This window comes from Tachyglossus aculeatus, chromosome 22, assembly GCF_015852505.1.
Source record: "Tachyglossus aculeatus isolate mTacAcu1 chromosome 22, mTacAcu1.pri, whole genome shotgun sequence".
Classification (NCBI taxonomy): Eukaryota; Metazoa; Chordata; class Mammalia; order Monotremata; family Tachyglossidae; genus Tachyglossus; species Tachyglossus aculeatus.
In genome coordinates, this window is record NC_052087.1 from 28828767 (window position 1) to 28848380 (window position 19614).

The 19614-nt window shown below is 51.7% G+C and overlaps 1 protein-coding gene across 7 annotated transcripts in view; it reads right to left on the bottom strand.

Moving 5' to 3' along the window:
* AMBRA1 (autophagy and beclin 1 regulator 1) overlaps positions 1 to 19614 on the bottom strand; it is a 182685-nt gene that overhangs the window by 125710 nt on the left and 37361 nt on the right. For 4 of the 7 annotated variants that reach the window (XM_038764132.1, XM_038764133.1, XM_038764134.1 and 1 more), the window contains exons 4-7: positions 19186 to 19369; positions 17424 to 17596; positions 15454 to 15520; positions 13477 to 14981 (exon numbers count right to left, since the gene is read on the bottom strand). In XM_038764132.1, coding sequence (XP_038620060.1) covers positions 13477 to 14981; positions 15454 to 15520; positions 17424 to 17596; positions 19186 to 19369 — 1929 coding nt within the window. The remainder of the gene's footprint in view (positions 1 to 13476; positions 14982 to 15453; positions 15521 to 17423; positions 17597 to 19185; positions 19370 to 19614) is intronic. The other 3 variants (XM_038764137.1, XM_038764136.1, XM_038764135.1) reach the window with 1 other exon arrangement.

Consider the following 19614-nt stretch of genomic DNA (forward strand, 5'->3'; position numbering starts at 1 on the left):
ACACTGTCATCTCAGGGTTCACCTACAACAGAAGGCAGCCTCCCGGAAAGCTTTCAAGCCCCGCCAGGCCCGAACGGTCTGGATGACGGGGGCCCGGGAGTCTGGGTTTCATCTTAGTGCTGCAACAAACTTATTGGGACTCTGAGTTGCTTAACTTCTCGGGGCCTCGGTTCCCCAATCTGTAAAATGGGGATAATAATAATAATAGCTGTTTCCTATCAATTTTAAATCAGACTGAACAACAAAAATGCTTCCGACGAACAGCTTGACCGGCGCCGAACGGTACTGTTCATTAGGGGGCTTTCGTTATTTCTGGAATCACAGCCCACAAGCTTGATATCAAGCCGATGGCTGGGGAGTGCTGGTTTTGGCCGGCTGGGTGACTGCCGATTCTAGAGGTGGGCTCACGGGGCCCGGGCTCCTTGTGCCAGCTTGCCTTACCCCTCTTGCGGACACGCTGAATAAGAATGAGGGAATGGAAACAGGCTGGTGGCTGGGATGCATCTATTTCTCTCCTCCCAGAGACAGCGGTGGCAGTCAGTGGCTGCCTCCAGGCAGGAGTTCCCCAGGAGACGAGTCCTGGTTAAACTGAGGAATTAAGCCGGCTCCAAACAGCTGCAGCCTCGGGAGCCCGAGCTGGCTCCCGAAAGAAAAATTTGAACATTCAGGTGGTCCGGAGTTGTCCTAGGGCTCCGGCGGGTTACTACCACTCCAGTAGGAGCGGTTCCCTCTAAGTCTCGGGATGCACGGTCCCGCTCCGTCCTCCCGAGTTGTCCTAGGGCTCCGGTGGGTTACTACCACTCCAGTGGGAGCGGTTCCCTCTAAGTCTCGGGATGCACGGTCCTGCTCCGTCCTCCCTCCATTTTATTCGCTCAGTCGTCCATTCAGTTGCATTTGCCGAGCGCTTCCTGTGTGCAGAGCGCTGTACTAAGCGCTGGGAAACTACAATTCAGCCATGACCCCGCGGCCCTGGGCGGCCTCGGCCTTGCGCGGGAGGAAGGTGGCTGAACGGAAGCTCTTTTTAGCTACCTGATGGATGATGCTTCCCTGCCACGGAGACAGGGAGATGACAATGAGGAACCCCGCCTCCCCCATTCCCCCCACTTCATTCCAAAGAGCGTTCCTAGGAGTCTACAGTGGACGCCCTTGTGGCTGGAAAATTCAAACTGCCCTAACCTCTTGGAGAAGGGCCTGGAGGTAACGATTTAACCCAGAGGGGACGGACAAGACTGAAAACTCGTTGCGCGCCGGGAACGTGTCGACCGACTCTGTTGTACTGTATCCTTCCCAGCGTTTAGTACAGCACTCATTCAATCATTTATTGAGCGCTTACTGTGTGCACAGCACTGTACTAAGCGCTTGGGAGAGTACAATATAACCATAAACAAACACGTTCCCTGCCCACAAGGAGCTTTACAGTCTCATCCGTCCCATCTAGGTTAAATAACATCTAATAAATACCACTGATTGATGGACTGATTGAAAACCAACTCATCGGTTCAAACCGTGAGCCCGGTGAAAGGCGAGGGGAACGTGTTTCTCTTGTACCTACCCCGGGGCTTAGTACAGTGCTTGGCCCAGAGTAAGCGCTTCATAAATACCTCCCTTCTTGTTAGGAGGGTTACCGCCAGTTTCCCAAAAAGAAGTGCTTGTCGAAACCCTTGTTTGGCTGCTCTGCCTGTATACTAGAAGATCTGGGTAGATGAAAGGAAACACTAGGATTTCCTTCCTCCCTTTAAATTCAAATCCTTGGAGGCTTCGGTGACAACTACTGGAGGGAGTCACAATGGAAAGGTCTCTTCCCAACAACCACGCTGAACTCAAAAATAGTGCCAGTCCGGGGCAAATTCCTTCCTCCGCTCGATATGGAGAAAACAACAATATCCCCTACCCCAAAATTTAAGAGCCCCACTTTTGGGGGTGGGGGTTGGTACCTCCTTCCCCTCCCCACAGCACCTGTATATATGTCTGCACGTATTTATTACTCTATTTACCTGTACATATTTATTCTACTTATTTTATTTTGTTAATATGTTTTGTTTTGTTCTCCGTCTCCCCCTTCTAGACTGTGAGTCCGCTGTTGGGTAGGGACCGTCTCTAGATGTTGCCAACTTGGACTTCCCAAGCGCTTAGTACAGTGCTCTGCCCACAGTAAGCGCTCAATAAATACGACTGAATGAATGAGGAGGAAGTGTCACACCTGGCTGCGGTCCAAGAACCCCAGAAGATGCAGATTAAGGGTGCCGAGCAAGGTGCACAGCCTGAACAATAATAATGGCGCTTATTAAGCGCTTACTATGTGCAAAGCACTGTTCTAAGCGCTGGAGAGGTTACAAAGTGATCCCACGGGGGGGGGGGCGGGGGGACCCTCCTTTGCTGCCCACAGCTGAAAGGAGGCACGCGGGGCTGAGCTGGCTATTAGTACTATTAGCACAGAGCTTTGGGAGACCCCCCCCCCAACTTTCCTTACGTGCTTCGAGATACTTTCGTTATTTGCAACCGACGTTAGCTAGCCCGGCAGTGTTAAAGATTTTTAGACTGTGAGCCCACTGCTGGGTAGGGACTGTCTCTATATGTTGCCAGCTTGGACTTCCCAAGCGCTTAGTCCAGTGCTCTGCACACAGTAAGCGCTCAATAAATACGATTGATGATAAAGATGGAGAAATCCCCACTCGCCCTAATGCCCCAAGAAATCCCTTTCCCATCGAATGCAATCGCCTCCCTTACCTTTGCTCACTCCCCAGAGCAGACACACAAGCTTTTCGAGAGCTTTGTGTGAGTGTGAGTGTGTGTCCTCTCCCCCCCCCACCACAACACAACACAACATTCCCACAATCCTCTCAACAACAGCTCAACAGTGTCACCTGCTGGGGGAATGAAGAATTGGACCCATTTCGCCGCCGGGAGCCATTTTTGGATGAAGACTTCATTCATTCATTCGTATTTATTGAGCGCTTATTGTGTGCAGAGCACTGTAGTAAGCACTTGGGAAGTACAAGTGGGCAACACATAGAGACAGTCCCTACCCAACAGTGGGCTCACAATCTAGACGGGGGAGACAGAGAACAAAACCAAACATACTAACAAAATAAAATAAATAGAATAAATATGTACAAGTAAAATAGAGTAATAAATATGTACAAACGTATATACATATTCGTATTTATTGAGCGCTTACTGTGTGCAGGGCACTGTACTAAGCGCTTGGGAAGCCCAAGTTGGCAACATAGAGGGACGGTCCCTACATTTAGCGCTTCCTACATGTTGGGCACTGTACTAAGCGCTGGGGTCGATACGAGCTAATCAGTTTGGACATAGTCCCTCATTCATTCACTCAATCGTATTTATTGAGCGCTTACTGTGTGCAGTGCACTGTACTAAGTGCTTGGAAAGCCCAAGTTGGTAACATAGAGAGACGGTCCCTACGTTTAGCGCTTACTACATGTTGGGCACTGTACTAAGTGCTGGGGTCGATACAAGCTAATCAGTTTGGACATAGTCCCTCATTCATTCACTCAATCGTATTTATTGAGCGCTTACTGTGTGCAGAGCACTGTACTAAGCGCTTGGGAAGTCCAAGTTGGCAACAGAGAGGGACGGTCCCTCCCCAACAGCGGGCTCACGGTCTAGAAGGGGGAGAGGGACAACAAAACAAAACATATTAACAAAGTAAAATCAATAGAATATGTACAGATAAAACAGAGTAATAAATCCGTACAGATGTATATCCATATATACAGGTGCTGTGGGAAGGGGAAGGAGGTAAGGCGGGGAGGATGGGGGGGGAGAGGAAGGAGGGGGCTCGGTGTGGGAAGGCCTCCTGGAGGAGGTGAGCGCTCATTCATTCATTCATTCAATTGTATTTATTGAGCGCTCACTGTGTGCATTCCAACACAATGCCTTTTATAATGGCATTTATTAAGCGCTTACTATGTGCAAAGCACTGTTCTAAGCCTTCCCTCACCTGGCAAAGTCCACTCAGCTTTCCCATTGCCCCAGGGACCCAACCCAGTCCTCTTTCCCTCTCCCACAACCCAACCCGGAGTCCCGGTGGACCACAGCCCCCTCTCCATCTGGGAAGGAAGGGATTTGGGGGGTTCCTGAAATAAACCCACTGTTGGGTAGGGACCCCCCCTTTCTGCCTTTCCCCTGTCTCTGCCCCCCCTTTGCTTTTTTAAATGGTCTTTTTTAAATAATTATATTATTATAATTATATTATATTATATAATTATATTATAATGGCATTTAATAAGCGCTTACTAACTGCAAAGCACTGTTCTAAGTGCCAGGGAGGTTACCGGGTGATCAGGCTGTCCCCCGGGGCGGCTCACAGTCTTCAGCCCCATTTTCCAGATGAGGTCACTGAGGCCCAGAGACGTTAAGGAGAGAAGCAGTGTGGCTCAGTGGGAAGAGCCCGGGCTTTAGAGTCAGAGGTCATGGGTTCAAATTCCAGCTCCACCAACTGTCAGCTGTGTGACTTTGGGCAAGTCACTTCACTTCTCTGGGCCTCAGTTCCCTCATCTGTAAAATGGGGATGACGACTGTAAGTCCCCGGGGGGAAAACCTGATCACCTTGTAACCTCCCCAGCGCTTAGAACAGTGCTTTGCACATGGTAAATGCTTAGTACATACCATTATTATTATTATTATTATTAAGGGACTTGCCCAAAGTCACACAGCTGACAAGTGTGTGACTGAGACTGAGTCCAGACTGAGCCCCCTCCTTTCCCTCCCCACAGCACCTGTATATATGTGTATATGTTTGTACGTATTTATTACCCTATTTATTTTATTTGTACATATTTATTCTATTTATTTTATTTTGTTAATATGTTTTGTTTTGTTGTCTGTCTCCCCCTCCTAGGCTGCGAGCCCACTGTTGGGTAGGGACCGTCTCTAAATGTTGCCAACTTGTACTTCCCAAGCGCTTAGTACAGTGCTCTGCACACAGTAAGCGCTCAATGAATACAATTGAATGAATGAATATATGTTGCCAACTTGGACTTCCCACGCGTTTAGTACAGTGCTCTGCACACAGTAAGCGCTCAATAAATACGATTGAATGAATGAATGAAATAAACTTGACATTTGTTGTTGCTAGTCCCCCTTCTAGAATGTGAGCCCACTGTTGGGTAGGGACCATCTCTATCTGTTGCCAACTTGTACTTCCCAAGCGCTTAGTACAGTGCTCTGTACACAGTAAGCGCTCAATAAATACGATTGAATGAATGAATATGTTGCCAACTTGGACTTCCCATGCGCTTAGTACAGTGCTCTGCACACAGTAAGCGCTCAATAAATACGATTAAATGAATGAATGAAATAAACTTGACATTTGTTGTTGCTAGTCCCCCTTCTAGACTGTGAGCCCACTGTTGGGTAGGGACCGTCTCTATATGTTGCCAACTTGTACTTCCCAAGCGCTTAGTACAGTGCTCTGCACACAGTAAGCGCTCAATAAATACGATTGAGTGAATGAATGAATGAATATGTTGCCAACTTGGACTTCCCATGCGCTTAGTACAGTGCTCTGCATACAGTAAGCGCTCAATAAATACGATTGAATGAATGAAATAAACTTGACATTTGTTGTCTGTTTCCCCCTTCTAGAGTGTGAGCCCACTGTTGGGTAGGGACCGTCTCTATCTGTTGCCAACTTGTCCTTCCCAAATGCTTAGTACAGTGCTCTGCACACAGTAAGCGCTCAATAAATACGACTGAATGAATGAATGCATGCTTTATATTTGTGCCAGGAACTGTATTAATCGGAACGAGCTAATCGGGTAGAAAGCAGTCCACGTTTCACGTGGGGCTCACCATCTTAATCCCCATTTTACAGATGAGGTGACTGAGGGCACAGAGAAGTGAAATGCCTTGTCCACAGTCCCACAGCAGACATGTGGCAGGGCCGGAATTAGAACCCAGGTCCTTCCGATTCCCAGGCCTGCGCTTTACCCACTAGGCCACTGCCTAGACTGTGAGCCCACTGCTGGGTAGGGACGGTCTCTATATGTTGCCAACTTGTACTTCCCAAGCGCTTAGTCCAGTGCTCTGCACACAGTAAGCGCTCAATAAATACGAATGATTGATTGATTGATTGCTGCTTCTCTGGAGGTTGGCCCCCAGCTTGCAGACCACCCCACACGGCAGATCGAGTTCTGAGTGGCCGAAGGAGTTTGCATAAGTTTGGCCCGTATAAAAGGGAATTCCTAGGACCTAATGGGTTTTAAACTCCGTCACCACCACCCTCCCGTGGGTGAGCGGTGGAGACGCTTAAGTCCAACTGGTGCTAATCAAGTCAGAAAGGCAGTGGCTCGGAGGGCTCAAGCTCGGATGGAGGGGAGGCCAGAGAAAAAGGAAAAGAGGTATGGTGAAACTCACGCCAGAAAAAGAATAATAATAATAATAATGGTATTTATTAAGCGCTTACTCTGTGCAAAGCACTGGACTAAGCGCTGGGGAGATTACAAGGAGATCGGGTTGTCCCACGGGGAGCTCCCAGTCTTCATCCCCATTTTCCATCATCATCATCATCAATCGTATTTATTGAGCGCTTACTATGTGCAGAGCACTGTACTAAGCGCTTGGGAAGTACAAATTGGCAACATAGACTAGGCTAGACTAGACAGACTACACTAGGCAACATAGGCTGCTTCTCTAAGGAACTACCGGTGGCTCTGAAAAGGGTGGAAGGAGCCAAGAGAGGCAGCGCGGCTCAGTGGAAAGAGCCCGGGCTTTGGAGTCAGGGGTCATGGGTTCAAATCCCGGCTCTGCCACTTCGCTGTGTGACTTCGGGCAAATCACTTCACTGTGACTCAGTTCCCTCATCTGTAAAATGGGGATTAAGACCGTGAGCCCCCCGTGGGGCAACCTGATCACCTTGTAGCCTCTTCAGCGCTTAGAACAGCGCTCTGCGCGTAGTAAACGCTTAATAACATTAAAAAAATGCCTCTCAAGTGCTCAGTACAGCGCTTTGCGCAGAAGAAGCGATCAATAAATACGACTGAATGAATGCCAATGTGAGCCTCCGGTGTAGGGGATCCAACCTCCTTTATCTTGCAGCTACCCTAGCCTTTAGCAGAGAAATCAATCACCGGTATTTATCGAGGCTTACTGTGTGCAGACCACTGTGCTGAGCTCTCAAGTGGAGCGCAATACAACAGGGTGGGAAGGCCCGATCTCTGCCCAGAAGGAGCCTCCTTTACAGCACAGAGGGGGAGACGCACATTAAAATAAAACGGGGATATGTTCGCAAGAGCCGTGGGGCAAGCGCGGAATAAATGCTAATCGCCTCCAGCACATTCTCGCCCACCGCCGCTTGTTCGTGGCAACACTTTGCCAAAATTAGCCTAATTATGAGCAGCGGTGTTTTAAATGGAATGCATCTGGGGGAAAGAAGTACTTAGCAATATGCAAGAAAAATAAAGAGTTGTCACTGAGGACGGCTCGCTAGTTGGATTCTTTAGCCGGCAGCCGCCCCAAAGGCGCGTGCGACGGTAGTGGAGAACCCGGATCAGGGCTCCAGTTTGGCCGTGCCTGGACCACCTCCATTTTCATCTGGTCAGTTTCCCCCCTAACGCCGACACGCTAAGCGACGCTGTTTTCCCTTGTGTAGCCCAGGAGAGCAGCTCTTCCCAGGGGAGTACTATTACCACCTACTTGTGCAATAATAGTAACAACAAATAATAATAACAGTGGCATTTCTTAAGCACTTTCGACGTGTCAAGCACTGGCTAATAATAATAATAATAATAATAACGATGGCATTTGTTAAGTGCTTACTATGTGCAAAGCACTGTTCTAAGCGCTGTAAATGTGGGGGGTAGATACAAGTTAATCAGACTGGAGACAGTCCCCCTGTCCCACATGCAGTTCAGAGTCTAAGTAGGATGATGATGATGATAGCATTTATTAAGCGCTTACTATGTGCCAAGCACTGTTCTAAGCGCTGGGGAGGTTACAAGGTGATGAGGTTGTCCCACGGGGGGCTCACAGTCTTAATCCCCATTTTACAGATGAGGGAACTGAGGCCCAGAGAAGTGAAGTGACTTGCCCAAAGTCACCCAGCTGACAAGTGGCGGAGCCGGGATTTGAACCCATGACCTCTGACTCCAAAGCCCGGGCTCTTTCCACTGAGCCACGCTGCTTCATATCTGACAGATGATCATTCTCCCCACCTTCAAAGCCTCATTAAAGGCACCTCTCCTTCAAGAGACCTTCCCCAACTAAGTCCTCACTTTCTCTTCTCCCACTCCCTTCCACACCACCCTAGCACTTGGATTTGCACCCTTTATTCATCCTCTCAGCCCCACGGCACTTATTTACATACCCATAATTTATTTATAGTAATGTCTGTCTCTCTCTGTAAAATGTAAGCTCATTGTGGGGAGGGAATAGGTCTACTAACTGTTGTATTCTCCCAAGTGCTTAGTACGGTGCTCTGCATACAGTAAGCACTCAAATGATTGATTAATAAGTGCTGTGGGGCACTTATTAATCAATAGTAATTAAAGTAATTACGTAAAAGTAGGAGGGAGAACGGGCTTTCAATCCCCATTTTGCAGATGACGAAACTGAGGCCAAGGGAAGCAAAGTGACTTGCCCAAAGTCACAGAGCGGGCAAGTGGCAGAGGTGGGATTCGAATGATAATAATAATTACGGCATTTGTTAATAGTAACAACACATAATAAGAATGGCATTTCTTAAGCACTTTCGACGTGTCAAGCACTGGCTAATAATAATAATAATGATGGCATTTGTTAAGCGCTTACTATGTGCAAAGCACTGTTCTAAGCGCTGTAAGCATGGGGGTAGATACAAGTTAATCAGACTGGAGACAGTCCCCCTGTCCCACATGTAGTTCACAGTCTAAGTAGGAGGGAGAACGGGCTTTCAATCCCCATTTTGCAGATGATGAAACTGAGGCCAAGAGAAGCGAGGTGACTTGCCCAAAGTCACAGAGCGGGCAAGTGGCAGAGGTGGGATTAGAATGATAATAATAATTACGGCATTTGTTAATAGTACCAACAAATAACAATAATAGTGGCATTTCTTAAGCACTTTCGACGTGTCAAGCACTGGCTAATAATAATAATAATAATGATGATGGCTTGTTAGGCGCTCACTATGTGCAAAGCACTGTTCTAAGCGCTGTAAGCGTGGGGGGTAGATACAAGTTAATCAGACTGGAGACAGTCCCCCTGTCCCACATGCAGTTCACAGTCTAAGTAGGAGGGAGAACGGGCTTTCAATCCCCATTTTGCAGATGACGAAACTGAGGCCAAGAGAAGCGAGGTGACTTGCCCAAAGTCACAGAGCGGGCAAGTGGCAGAGGTGGGATTAGAATGATAATAATAGTTACGGCATTTGTTAATAGTAACAACAAATAATAATAATAGTGGTATTTCCTAAGCACTTTCGACGTGTCAAGCACTGGCTAATAATAATAATAATAATAATAATGGCTTTTGTTAAGCGCTATGTGCAAAGCACTGTTCTAAGCACTATAAGTGCGGGGATAGATACAAGTTAATCAGACTGGAGACAGTCCTCCTGTCCCACATGCAGTTCACGGTCTAAGTAGGAGGGAGAACGGGCTTTCAATCCCCGTTTTGCAGATGACGAAACTGAGGCCAAGAGAAGTGAAGTGACTTGCCCAAAGTCACAGAGCGGGCAAGTGGCAGAGGTGGGATTAGAATGATAATAATAATTACGGCATATGTTAAGTGCTTACTATGTGCCGGACACCAGAAGCAGCGTGGCTCAGTGGAAAGAGCCCGGGCTTTGGAGTCAGAGGTCATGGGTTCAATTCCCGGCTCTGCCATTTGTCAGCTGTGTGACTTTGGGCAAGTCACTTCACTTCTCTGGGCCTCAGTTCCCTCATCTGTAAAATGGGGATTAAGATTGTGAGCCCCACATGGGACAACCTGATCACCCTGTATCCTCCCCAGCGCTTAGAACAGTGCTTTCCACACAGTAAGCGCTTAACAAATATCATCATCATCATCCTCATCATCTTCATCATCACTGGGGTGGATCAAGCAAATCGGATTGGACACAGTCCCAGTCCCGCGGGGGCTCGCAGTCTCAATCCCCATTTTAAAGATGAGGTAACTGAGGCACAGAAGTGAAGTGACTTGTCCAAGGGTGGAACCAGGATTAGAACCCAGGTCCTTCTGATTCCCAGGCCTGTGCTCTACCCACTATGCCATGCTGCTCCTCTGGCTTCTAGGCCCATGCTCTTTCCACTAGGCCCCGATGAGTCCGCCACGGAGTTGAGCAAATATCAACTGATAGCTGACAAGAGGGAAGGGCAGGCAGAAGGCAGAATTACCGGGGTGGGGGTAAGAGGTTCTGCTCCTAGCCAGCTGATACCTCCACTGAGCCGTGGCCAGGACTTCTGGGGGCACGGGCATGAAGAGCCAGAGCCACTGTAGTAAGCGCTTAACCCCCAGCCCACGTCCTCCCCCTGGCCCGGAATGCCCTCCCTCCGCACATGCGCCAAGCTAGCTCTCTTCCTCCCTTCAAAGCCCTACTGAGAGCTCACCTCCTCCAGGAGGCCTTCCCACACTGAGCCCCCTCATTCCTCTCCCCCTTGTCCCCCTCTCCAGCCCCCGCATCTTACCTCCTTCCCTTCCCCACAGCACCTGTATATATGTATGTACATATTTATTACTCTATTTATTTATTTATTTTACTTGTACATACCTATTCTATTTATTTTATTTTGTTAGTATGTTTGGTTTTGTTCTCTGTCTCCCCCTTTTAGACTGTGAGCCCACTGTTGGGTAGGGACTGTCTCTATATGTTGCCAATTTGTACTTCCCAAGCGCTTAGTACAGTGCTCTGCACATAGTAAGCGCTCAATAAATATGATTGATGATGATGACCTATTTTATTTGGTTTATAGGTTTTGTTTTGTTGTCGGTCTCCCCCTTCTAGACTGTGAGCCCGCTGTTGGGTAGGGACCGTCTCTATATGCTGCTAACTTGGACTTCCCAAGCGCTTAGTACAGTGCTCTGCACACAGTAAGCGCTCAATAAATACGACAAAGAATGAATGAATGAAAGAAAGAGCCAGCTCAGAACGGGGAGGTTGCAGCGAGGCCCCATGTGGAAGAGCCAATCTTCCAAGGCCAAAGTTTCGGAGCTCACCGGACAAATCTTACGCCCAATAATAATAATAATAATGGCATTTGTTAAGCGCTTACTATGTGCAGAGCACTGTTCTAAGCGCTGGGGGGGGATACAAGGTGATCAAGTTGTCCCATGTGGGGCTCACAATCTTAATCCCCATTTTACAGATGAGGTAACTGAGGCTCAGAGAAGTTAAGTGACCTGCCCAAGGTCACACAGCAGTCATGTGGTGGAGTCAGGATTCAAACCCATGACCTCTGACTCCAAAGCCCGGGCTCTTTCCACTGAGCCACGCTGTTTCTCTAATCTCATGCACCCACCAGAACTGCCCAAAGGAGAATTCTTCGGGTGGCAGGGTGAGCACATTACAATAAATTCCCAATGCAATTCCTATTATCCTGGAAAGAAGCCTATACTAAAGAAATTATTTATAATAATAATAATAATAATAATAATAATAATAATAATGATGGCATTTATTAAGCACTTACTATGTGCAAAGCACTGTTCTAAGCGCTGGGGAGGTTACAAGGTGATCGGGTTGTCCCTCGGGAGGCTCACAGTCTTCATCCCCATTTTACAGATGAGGTCACTGAGGCCCAGAGAAGTGGAGTGACTTGCCCAAAGTCACACGGCTGACAATTGGTGGAGCCGGGATTTGAACCTGTGACCTCTTACTCCAAAACCCGGGCTCCTTCCACTGAGCCACGCTGCTTAAAGGATCTGATACAGAGTGATGCGCTGTTTGACCGGAGAATTGGTGACTCTCCTAGGTTTGAGCTTTGCAGCATCACGCAGAGCCCCCCTAACGTCCAAGGAAACAGAGAGACAGAGTGAAAGTGCACATGCCTCCTTGAGGGGAGCATGTGACAGAGGAATGGGAAATCAGGTCTACCCTGGCTCCTCCATCACCCAACTTAAGGGAGTGCCCACTGGCCGGGGAGGGAGCCCTTTGTCAGAGCCTCCTTCCCCCACTCTGAGCACCCGAAAACTCCTCGCCACCTAGAATGACAGCTAGCCAGGCCCTCCGTGCCCCCTGAACTCGATGCCCGACCGACATACCATTTTCAGGAGACGCAGTTATCGCTTTGATCCTTGGTTTCCCCTTCCCATCAAACCGCCAAAGTGCCGAGCAGGACAGCAGCAGAACACATATCATTGGGGTTTCTTGCCACAGGGTCCCCCTTCCGCCGTGTTCATATTCTTTCCCTACTCTCCCATCATCATTATTTTCATCATCTCTTTCTTACCAAACTCCTACTACAGGCAGAGCACTGAAGACGACAAACTTGTTCTGAGAGTCGAAGATTCTAGACCCTCTAGACTGTACCGTCCTCGTGGGTATGTGTCGATCGAATCGGCTATATAACACTCTCCCAAGTGCTTAGTGTGCTGCTCTGCACAGTGTAAGCACTCAATAAATACGACTGATCGATGATTCTCTAGGGTTTGACCTCTAAGAGATGCATGAAGGGCCCCAGGCAAGAGAGGCTGAGCAAAGCTAGCCCAGGAAGCCCCAGAGCACCACTTTCTACAGCACAGCAACTCATCTTCCACAAACAGCTCAACGGGCCGAATCCTCCGCCTTGGCAGCGCAACGGATCCACTCACCCCGGCTCGTTCTCAACGCTCGGGATGTTGCTTCTTGTCTCCCAAGACCAGCGATCACATCTCATGGGTCCTGGGCACAAAAGGCTACAGGGTGCTCTTTGGGGGCAAGGAACGTGTCTAAAACTAAACTGAACTGTACTCTCCCAAGCGCCTAGCCCAGTGCTCTGCACACAGTGAGCACTCAATAAATACTACCGATCGATCAGCGGGGTAAATCCAGTCACCCTCTCCTCCGGGGCCAACCGACCCACATCCTGCCCTCTGGCCTGAGAGCAACGCTGAATGACAGGCGGGGCTGTAGCTAGGTAGATCAGGCCAGCAGCCTGAGGCTCAGGGGGCAGAACTTCCGTACAAAAAGCCAAAAGCATCTGTTAAGAGAGAGAGGAGACAGAACAGAGAAAGGGTTGGGTGGGGGGCAGAGAAAGGAGAGAGAAAGAAAGGACAGAAAGAGATAGGAGAAAGAATGGAAAGAGAAAGAGGACAGAGAAAAAGAGAAAGGAGAAAGGAGAGAGAAAAAGAGATGAGAAAGGAGAGAGAAAGAGAAAGGAGAAAGAATGGGGAGAAACAGAACTGAGAGAAAAAGTGAGAGAGAGAAAGGAGAGGAGAGAGAAAGAAGGAGAGACAGAGAGAGAGAGAAAGGAGAGAGAGAGAGGAGAGAGAAAGGAGAGAGAGAGGAGAAAGGAGAGAGAAAGGAGAGAGAAAGGAGAGAGAAAGGAGAGAGCGTCTTACCTCCGGAGCGAATCTTCTTCAGAGCTCTCCTCAGGCATTTCCTGGTTTAAGGCCTCCTGTGATACATTCCCGGGTCTACTCGCAGCCGACTGGCTGTAAACTCTCTCCCAGTGGCCCGTCTCCTGGTTAAAAGCCACTCCCACAGTCCTCTCCTCCTGCGGGCCGGCCGGACCGCTCAGCTCCAGCCGGCTGGAGCCCGGGGCCCGCCCCTCGGTCCGTTCGGCGGGGGGCGGCTGGCCCCCGCCGCCCCCGCCGCCGCCGCCGGCGGCCGAGCCCCCCTCGAAGGCGCCGGGGACCTGCCAGGACGAGCCGCCTTCGGCGGGCGCGTAGGTGGGCGTGGTCCTCTCCCACCTCAGCGTGTCGCTGTTGAAGGTCAGGAGGTTGTGGCAGGCGCGGCAGCGGTTCAGGTGGCCCCGGGACAGGCTGGAGTTGTTCTCGCTGCTGTGCGGGGTGGGCTGCTGGGAAGGGCCCGGCCTCTCCGGCTCCATGTTATTGTTGAGCAGCTCCTGGGCCTGCTGGGCCTGGCCGGGCTCCGGCCCCAGCCCCTGGTCCAACTCCTGGAGCCGGTCGTACTCCAGGAAGAAGCGCCTCAGGTCGCACTGCAGCTCGTTGCGGACGGTGCCCGGGCTGCCCTGGCCGGCGCCGCCCGCGGCCTCCGCCTCGGCCGCCAGCCCCGGCGGCGGGAAGCCCCGGCCCTCCGTGGCCGAGGTGTACACGGAGGCCTGCGAGCCGCCCTCCTGCTGCCGCAGCACGGACAGCAGGCTGACCGACGAGGCGCTGGTCCGCGGCGGGGGCATGGCCTCGGCCTCCGAGCGGGAGCTCACGCTCAGCACGGTCCGGGTCCAGTCGGCGCCGCCCAGGCCCGGGGCCAGCTCCCTCCCGGCCTGGTGGTACCGGGCCGGGTGGCCGGGCAGGGGGCCCCCCAGGGAGCGGCGGGTGGGCCCCAGGCTCAGGTTGCGCAGCGTGTTGCCGGCGGTGCTGCTCTGGACTGTGCTGAAGGCGGACGGACGGGTCAGGAGGCCCTGGTCCTGCTGCGTCGACGAGGCCTGCTCCGGGGGGTGGTAGGGCTCGGTCTGCACGGAAGAAAAGGAAGGGGTCGTGGGCCCGGCCGAGGTGGATGGGGCGCTGCCGTCCTGGTGAGGGAAGAGGGAAGAAGGAATTCGCGCGCTAGAGCAGCGGCTGCAAAGGCACAGCATTCCCAGGTGCTGGCAGCACTCGGCTGCGGGGTGGCCGACCCGCTCGCGGAGCCTGGTGTGAGCGGACGTCCTGGTGCTCTCCGTGGCGGGCGGAGGGGGAGGCGGTGGAGGTGGTGGGGGTGAGGGGGTGGCGGAATCTTGCCCCGGGCTTTGCTCTCCCACCTGGATGCCGGAGGAGCGGGAGGACAGCATATGGAGGAAGTTGTGGAGGAGGGGGGTCCGGCGGACCGGCTGCGACTGCAGGAGCGAGCGCTGGCGGTAGTGCGGCATCTCCGCGCTGTCCACGGGCAGCTCCGGCTCGTCGTCGCTCTGGAACGCAGACCGGGGCCGCGTTGGGGGCGGGGGGGTGGGCGAGGAAAACCGGGGACGACCCTTGAGTTGGAGCAGGGCTCCCGGGCCTTGGGCCGTCCGAAATGACCTCGGCCCTGGGGGGGAAGGGGGCTTCCGGGCCGGCGAGGTACGAACAAGCTCCTCCACCCCTACTGCCGGGGTAAGGAGGTCGGCGGGTGAGGCCAACTGCCAGGCAGGCCCAAGCTAAGGTGCCCGAGGGCACCCCTAGACGCCCGTCCCGGGGAGGGGCTGGGCCAAGCCGCCTCAGGGACTGCTCGGTGCCCGCTGCCGGGGCTCAAGCTGAATCGTCCCCCCCATCCCACCCTAAGGACCCCGGGCTCTGCTGCCTACAGCTTCTGGCTCAGGGATGTGCTGCCAGTATTCAAAACCGGACCGGCTCACCTACGCTGAGACCATGGCCCGCGGGGGTTTGAAGGGTGGTCAATGTTACCTGCTGGTTGGAAGGATTAACAATCGCTGTGAGTAAGTAGTGTCCGAGGGGATCAAATCTCACCAGCCTAAAAATGGAAGGTGGCGGGGGGGAGACAGACAGACACAGTGGGAAAAATATAGGGAGAGTGTTAGACCAAGACACAGAATAATAATAATAATAATAATGATAAGGATGGCATTTATTGAGCGCTTACTATGTGCAAAGCACTGTTCTAAATGCTGGGGAGGTTACAACATGATCAGGTTGTCCCACGGGGGGCTCACAGTCTTATTCCCCATTTTACAGATGAGGTCACCGAGGCACAGAGAAGTTAAGTGATTTGCCCAAAGTCACACGGCTGACAACTGGCGGAGCCGGGATTTGAGCCCACGAATTCTGACTCCAAAGCCCGGGCTCTTTCCACTGAGCCACGCTGCTGCTGCTCCACAGAAGCACCATTACCGCTTCGGCCGTAACTCCAGCAGCACCAGGGCTACCTACCCCAGGGTCCGTTCCATCCCAGGGAGCTACCAAGCAAGCTTCCTAAAGGCCCGGTTCTTCTTCCTGACCAATCCTGCTGGCTTGAGCCCTGGAGAGAGGACTCACCCCACCAAGGAGCTGGACAACGACAGAGCCGGACCGTGGCAGGCTAATGAGTTTCCCGGAAAGGATCTCGGGTCCCTCCACCAACACTGGCCGGCTCCGATGTGTGCCACACCTAAGTCCGGACAGTCTCTTACCCCAGGGCTCCTATAAGCATACCCACTCCGAAGAAGCCAATCCCCACGATGCCTTCTGAATCCACACCCAAACAGCAACCCGGCTGCCACCAGAAAGAATTTTTGGCCACCGTCACCCTACATGGGGATCCGGCCCCGCGGTAGACACCCAGGAAGCCAGGCCTCGGAGGGAGGCCCACTGCGGGCAGGCCCCGGGCTCTTGGCAGAGACATACTCGGGCGCTTGGCGTCGGGTGGGGTCCCCCACCATTTTCCCCTCAACTTCTGCTTTACCCCGCAGGACCCCAGCTTTTCTGACCCATTCCTTCCCTGATGGTTTTGGGTATTTTAACCACAGGCCCCAAACCTCGGCCTGACCCGGTTTCTTTATTTTTAGCTTGACTTTTCTCGCCCCCTGCCCCGATCTCATGGAGCCCACACGTGGTGAAAGGAACGAATAATCAATCAATCAATCGTATTTATTGAGCGCTTACTGTGTGCAGAGCACTGTACTAAGTGCTTGGGAAGTACAAGTTGGCAACATATAATGATGATAATGATGATGAATAATGAATACTGATAATTACTGTGCTATTTTTCCTTTTTCCTCCTTTTCCCCTTCTTATTACTCTATTATGTACTATTATTACTATGACTTATTAGATTTATTATTCTATTTTACTTGTACATATTTACTACTCTATTTTATTAATGATGCGTATATAGCTATAATAATAATAATAATAATAACAATAATGGCATTTATTAAGCGCTTACTATGTGCAAAGCACTGTCCTAAGCGCTGGGGAGGTTACAAGGTGATCAGGTTGTCCCACGGGGGGCTCACAGTCTTCACCCCCATTTTACAGATGAGGTCACTGAGGCACAGAGAAGTGACTTGCCCAAGGTCACACAGCTGACAAGTGGCGGAGCCAGGACTTGAACCCATGACCCCTGACTCCAAAGCCCGGGCTCTTTTCCACTGAGCCACGCTGCTTCTCCATAATTCTATTTGTTCTGATGATTTTGACACCTGTCTCCGTGGTTTGTTTTGTCGCCTGTCTCCCCCTTCTAGACTGTGAGCCCGCTGTTGGGTAGGGACCATCTCTATCTTCCCAAGCGCTTTAGTACAGTGCTCTGCACACAGTAAGCGCTCAATAAGTACAACTGAATGAATGAATGGATGATCCACCACCCAAAGAAAGAGGCTTAGCTCCCCACGCCCAGGCCGGGTCGGGTTCGCCGGGCTCGGCTGGGCCGCGGTACTCACCGAACCCGCTCCATCTCGCTGGCCGTCTTCACCACGGCGAAGGGCTCCCGCCGGCTCCAATCCCAAAAGTGGATCTCGTTGGCTGTGGCGATCAGCAGGAGCTGAGCCGTGGGGTGAAAAGCCAAGGAGGCGATGGCATTGTTGCTATCCGTGAACCAGCTTTCACTGCCACCCTGTGGGAGAATCATTCCCAGCACACTCTCAGGTCCCAAGCTGCTGGTAAACTGGGAGACTCGTTTCACAAAAGCCCCCTTTCTGGCTACCTAAATGGCCCGGGGGCCTCTAAATGAGCCCCCAGTAGAAAGGCCGTGGAGCCGCCGCCCAGCCGCCCTGGCTCGGTGGCCCAGCCCTGTTGCGCTCCTGAAGTTCAGACAAGCGCCTTCCCTCTGCTGACTGTGGAAGGCCCAACAGTACACAAGCAATGACCGCATCGCATTTCCCGGAAAAGGCCCGGGAAAACCGGGGGGCGGGGGTCTCATCTCACTGCACCCCCTCATAAGGAGGGACACTGGTTTCCATGCCAACCAAGAGCCCCTGCTCCCAAGCCCAACCCTACTTCCACAATCCTGTCTGAACACAGCAGTCCTCTAGACTGTAAGCTCGCTGCAGGCAGGAAATATGCGTGCTGATTCACTCATTCATTCAATCGTATTTATTGGGCGCTTACTGTGTGCAGAGCGCCGTACTAAGCGCTTGGGAAGTACAAGCTGGCAACATATAGAGACGGTCCCTACCAAACAGCGGGCTCACAGTCTAGAAGTTGATTGTTATATTGTACTCTCCCAAGTACTTAGTACAGTGCTGTTCACACAGTAAGCGCTCAATAAATACGACCGACAGGCAGCTCGCTGAAAAGACGACATGGGCCACCAAGCAACTACTCCCGAGGGCCCTTTAATACTTGACTTGAGGTCACCTGGGAAAGGGCGACAGGAGCGCCACTTGCAGAGATGATGGGGCTACTCACCTTGGGGAGGGCCTCGTAATAACAATAATAATAATGAAGATGACGATGGCACTTATTAAGCATTTTTAGGTACAAAGCACTGTGCTGTATGCACTGGGGTAGATGACGATGGCACTTATTAAGCATTTTTAGGTACCAAGCACTGTGCTGTACACACTGGGGTAGATCCAAGTTGGATCCACAAGGGACACACAGGCAGTTTATCCCAGATTGACGGATGAAGCAGACACAGAGAGATTAAGGGCTCGCCCAAGGCCACACGGCAGGCACGTGCCAGAGCTGGGATGAGAACCTGGGTGTCCAGTCTACCGAGTCCCGTGCTCTTCCCAGTCTGCCACGCTTACCAACCCAGAGGGAGAGGGCCACAGGCCGCCTTGATCATCATCTGCGGCCCTGAGGTACCAGTGCAGTGTCTTCAGGAGGGCAGAATTCAGTTGTTAATAATAATAATGATGGCATTTATTAAGCGCTTACTAGGTGCAAAGCACTGTTCTAAGTGCTGGGGAGGTTACAAAGTGATCAGGTCGCCCCACGGGGGGGGCCCAGTCTTAATCCCCATTTTACAGATGAGGTACCTGAGGCCCAGAGAAGTGAAGTGACATGCCCCAAGTCACACAGCTGACAACTGGCGGAGCTGGGATTTGAACCCATGACCTCTGACTCCAAAGCCCGGGCTCGTTCCACAGAGCCACGCTGCTTCTCAGTTCCTTCCCGCCAGTCCCAAACCCGATCATTCCGCGTCCCCAGTAGCCAAGATTCGACCGAAAGAAAAGGGGAGCTAAAGGAGATACTCACATGTAAATCCCAAATCCTAACCTCCCCGTCTAGGCAGCCAGAAGCAATGAGGCCCGGAATGGTGGGATGAAAGGTCACACACCAGGGTGTGCGACGGTGTCCGACCAGAGAATGGACACACTTGCCTGTCTTCACCTCGGTGATATAGATGTTGTGGTTCACGTGGGTAGAGGCCATGAGAGTCCTGGGCAAAACAGGAAGGAACGAGAAGTGGGGGGAAAGGAATACCTTCAGCTCGGATGAGCCTTTGTGGGGGTGGGAGAGTGGAAATCAAAGGGGAAGCCTTAGCCTACGGGACCAGCTGGCTGGTCTTTTTGCTCTCGACCTCCTTTCTGGTCCCCACCAGCCCCAGTACAGGATGGACCTCAAGGCGGCTCCTCCAGATGGGGAGACCCGCTCCCGAAAGCCAAGCCACACACCGCCTCCTCT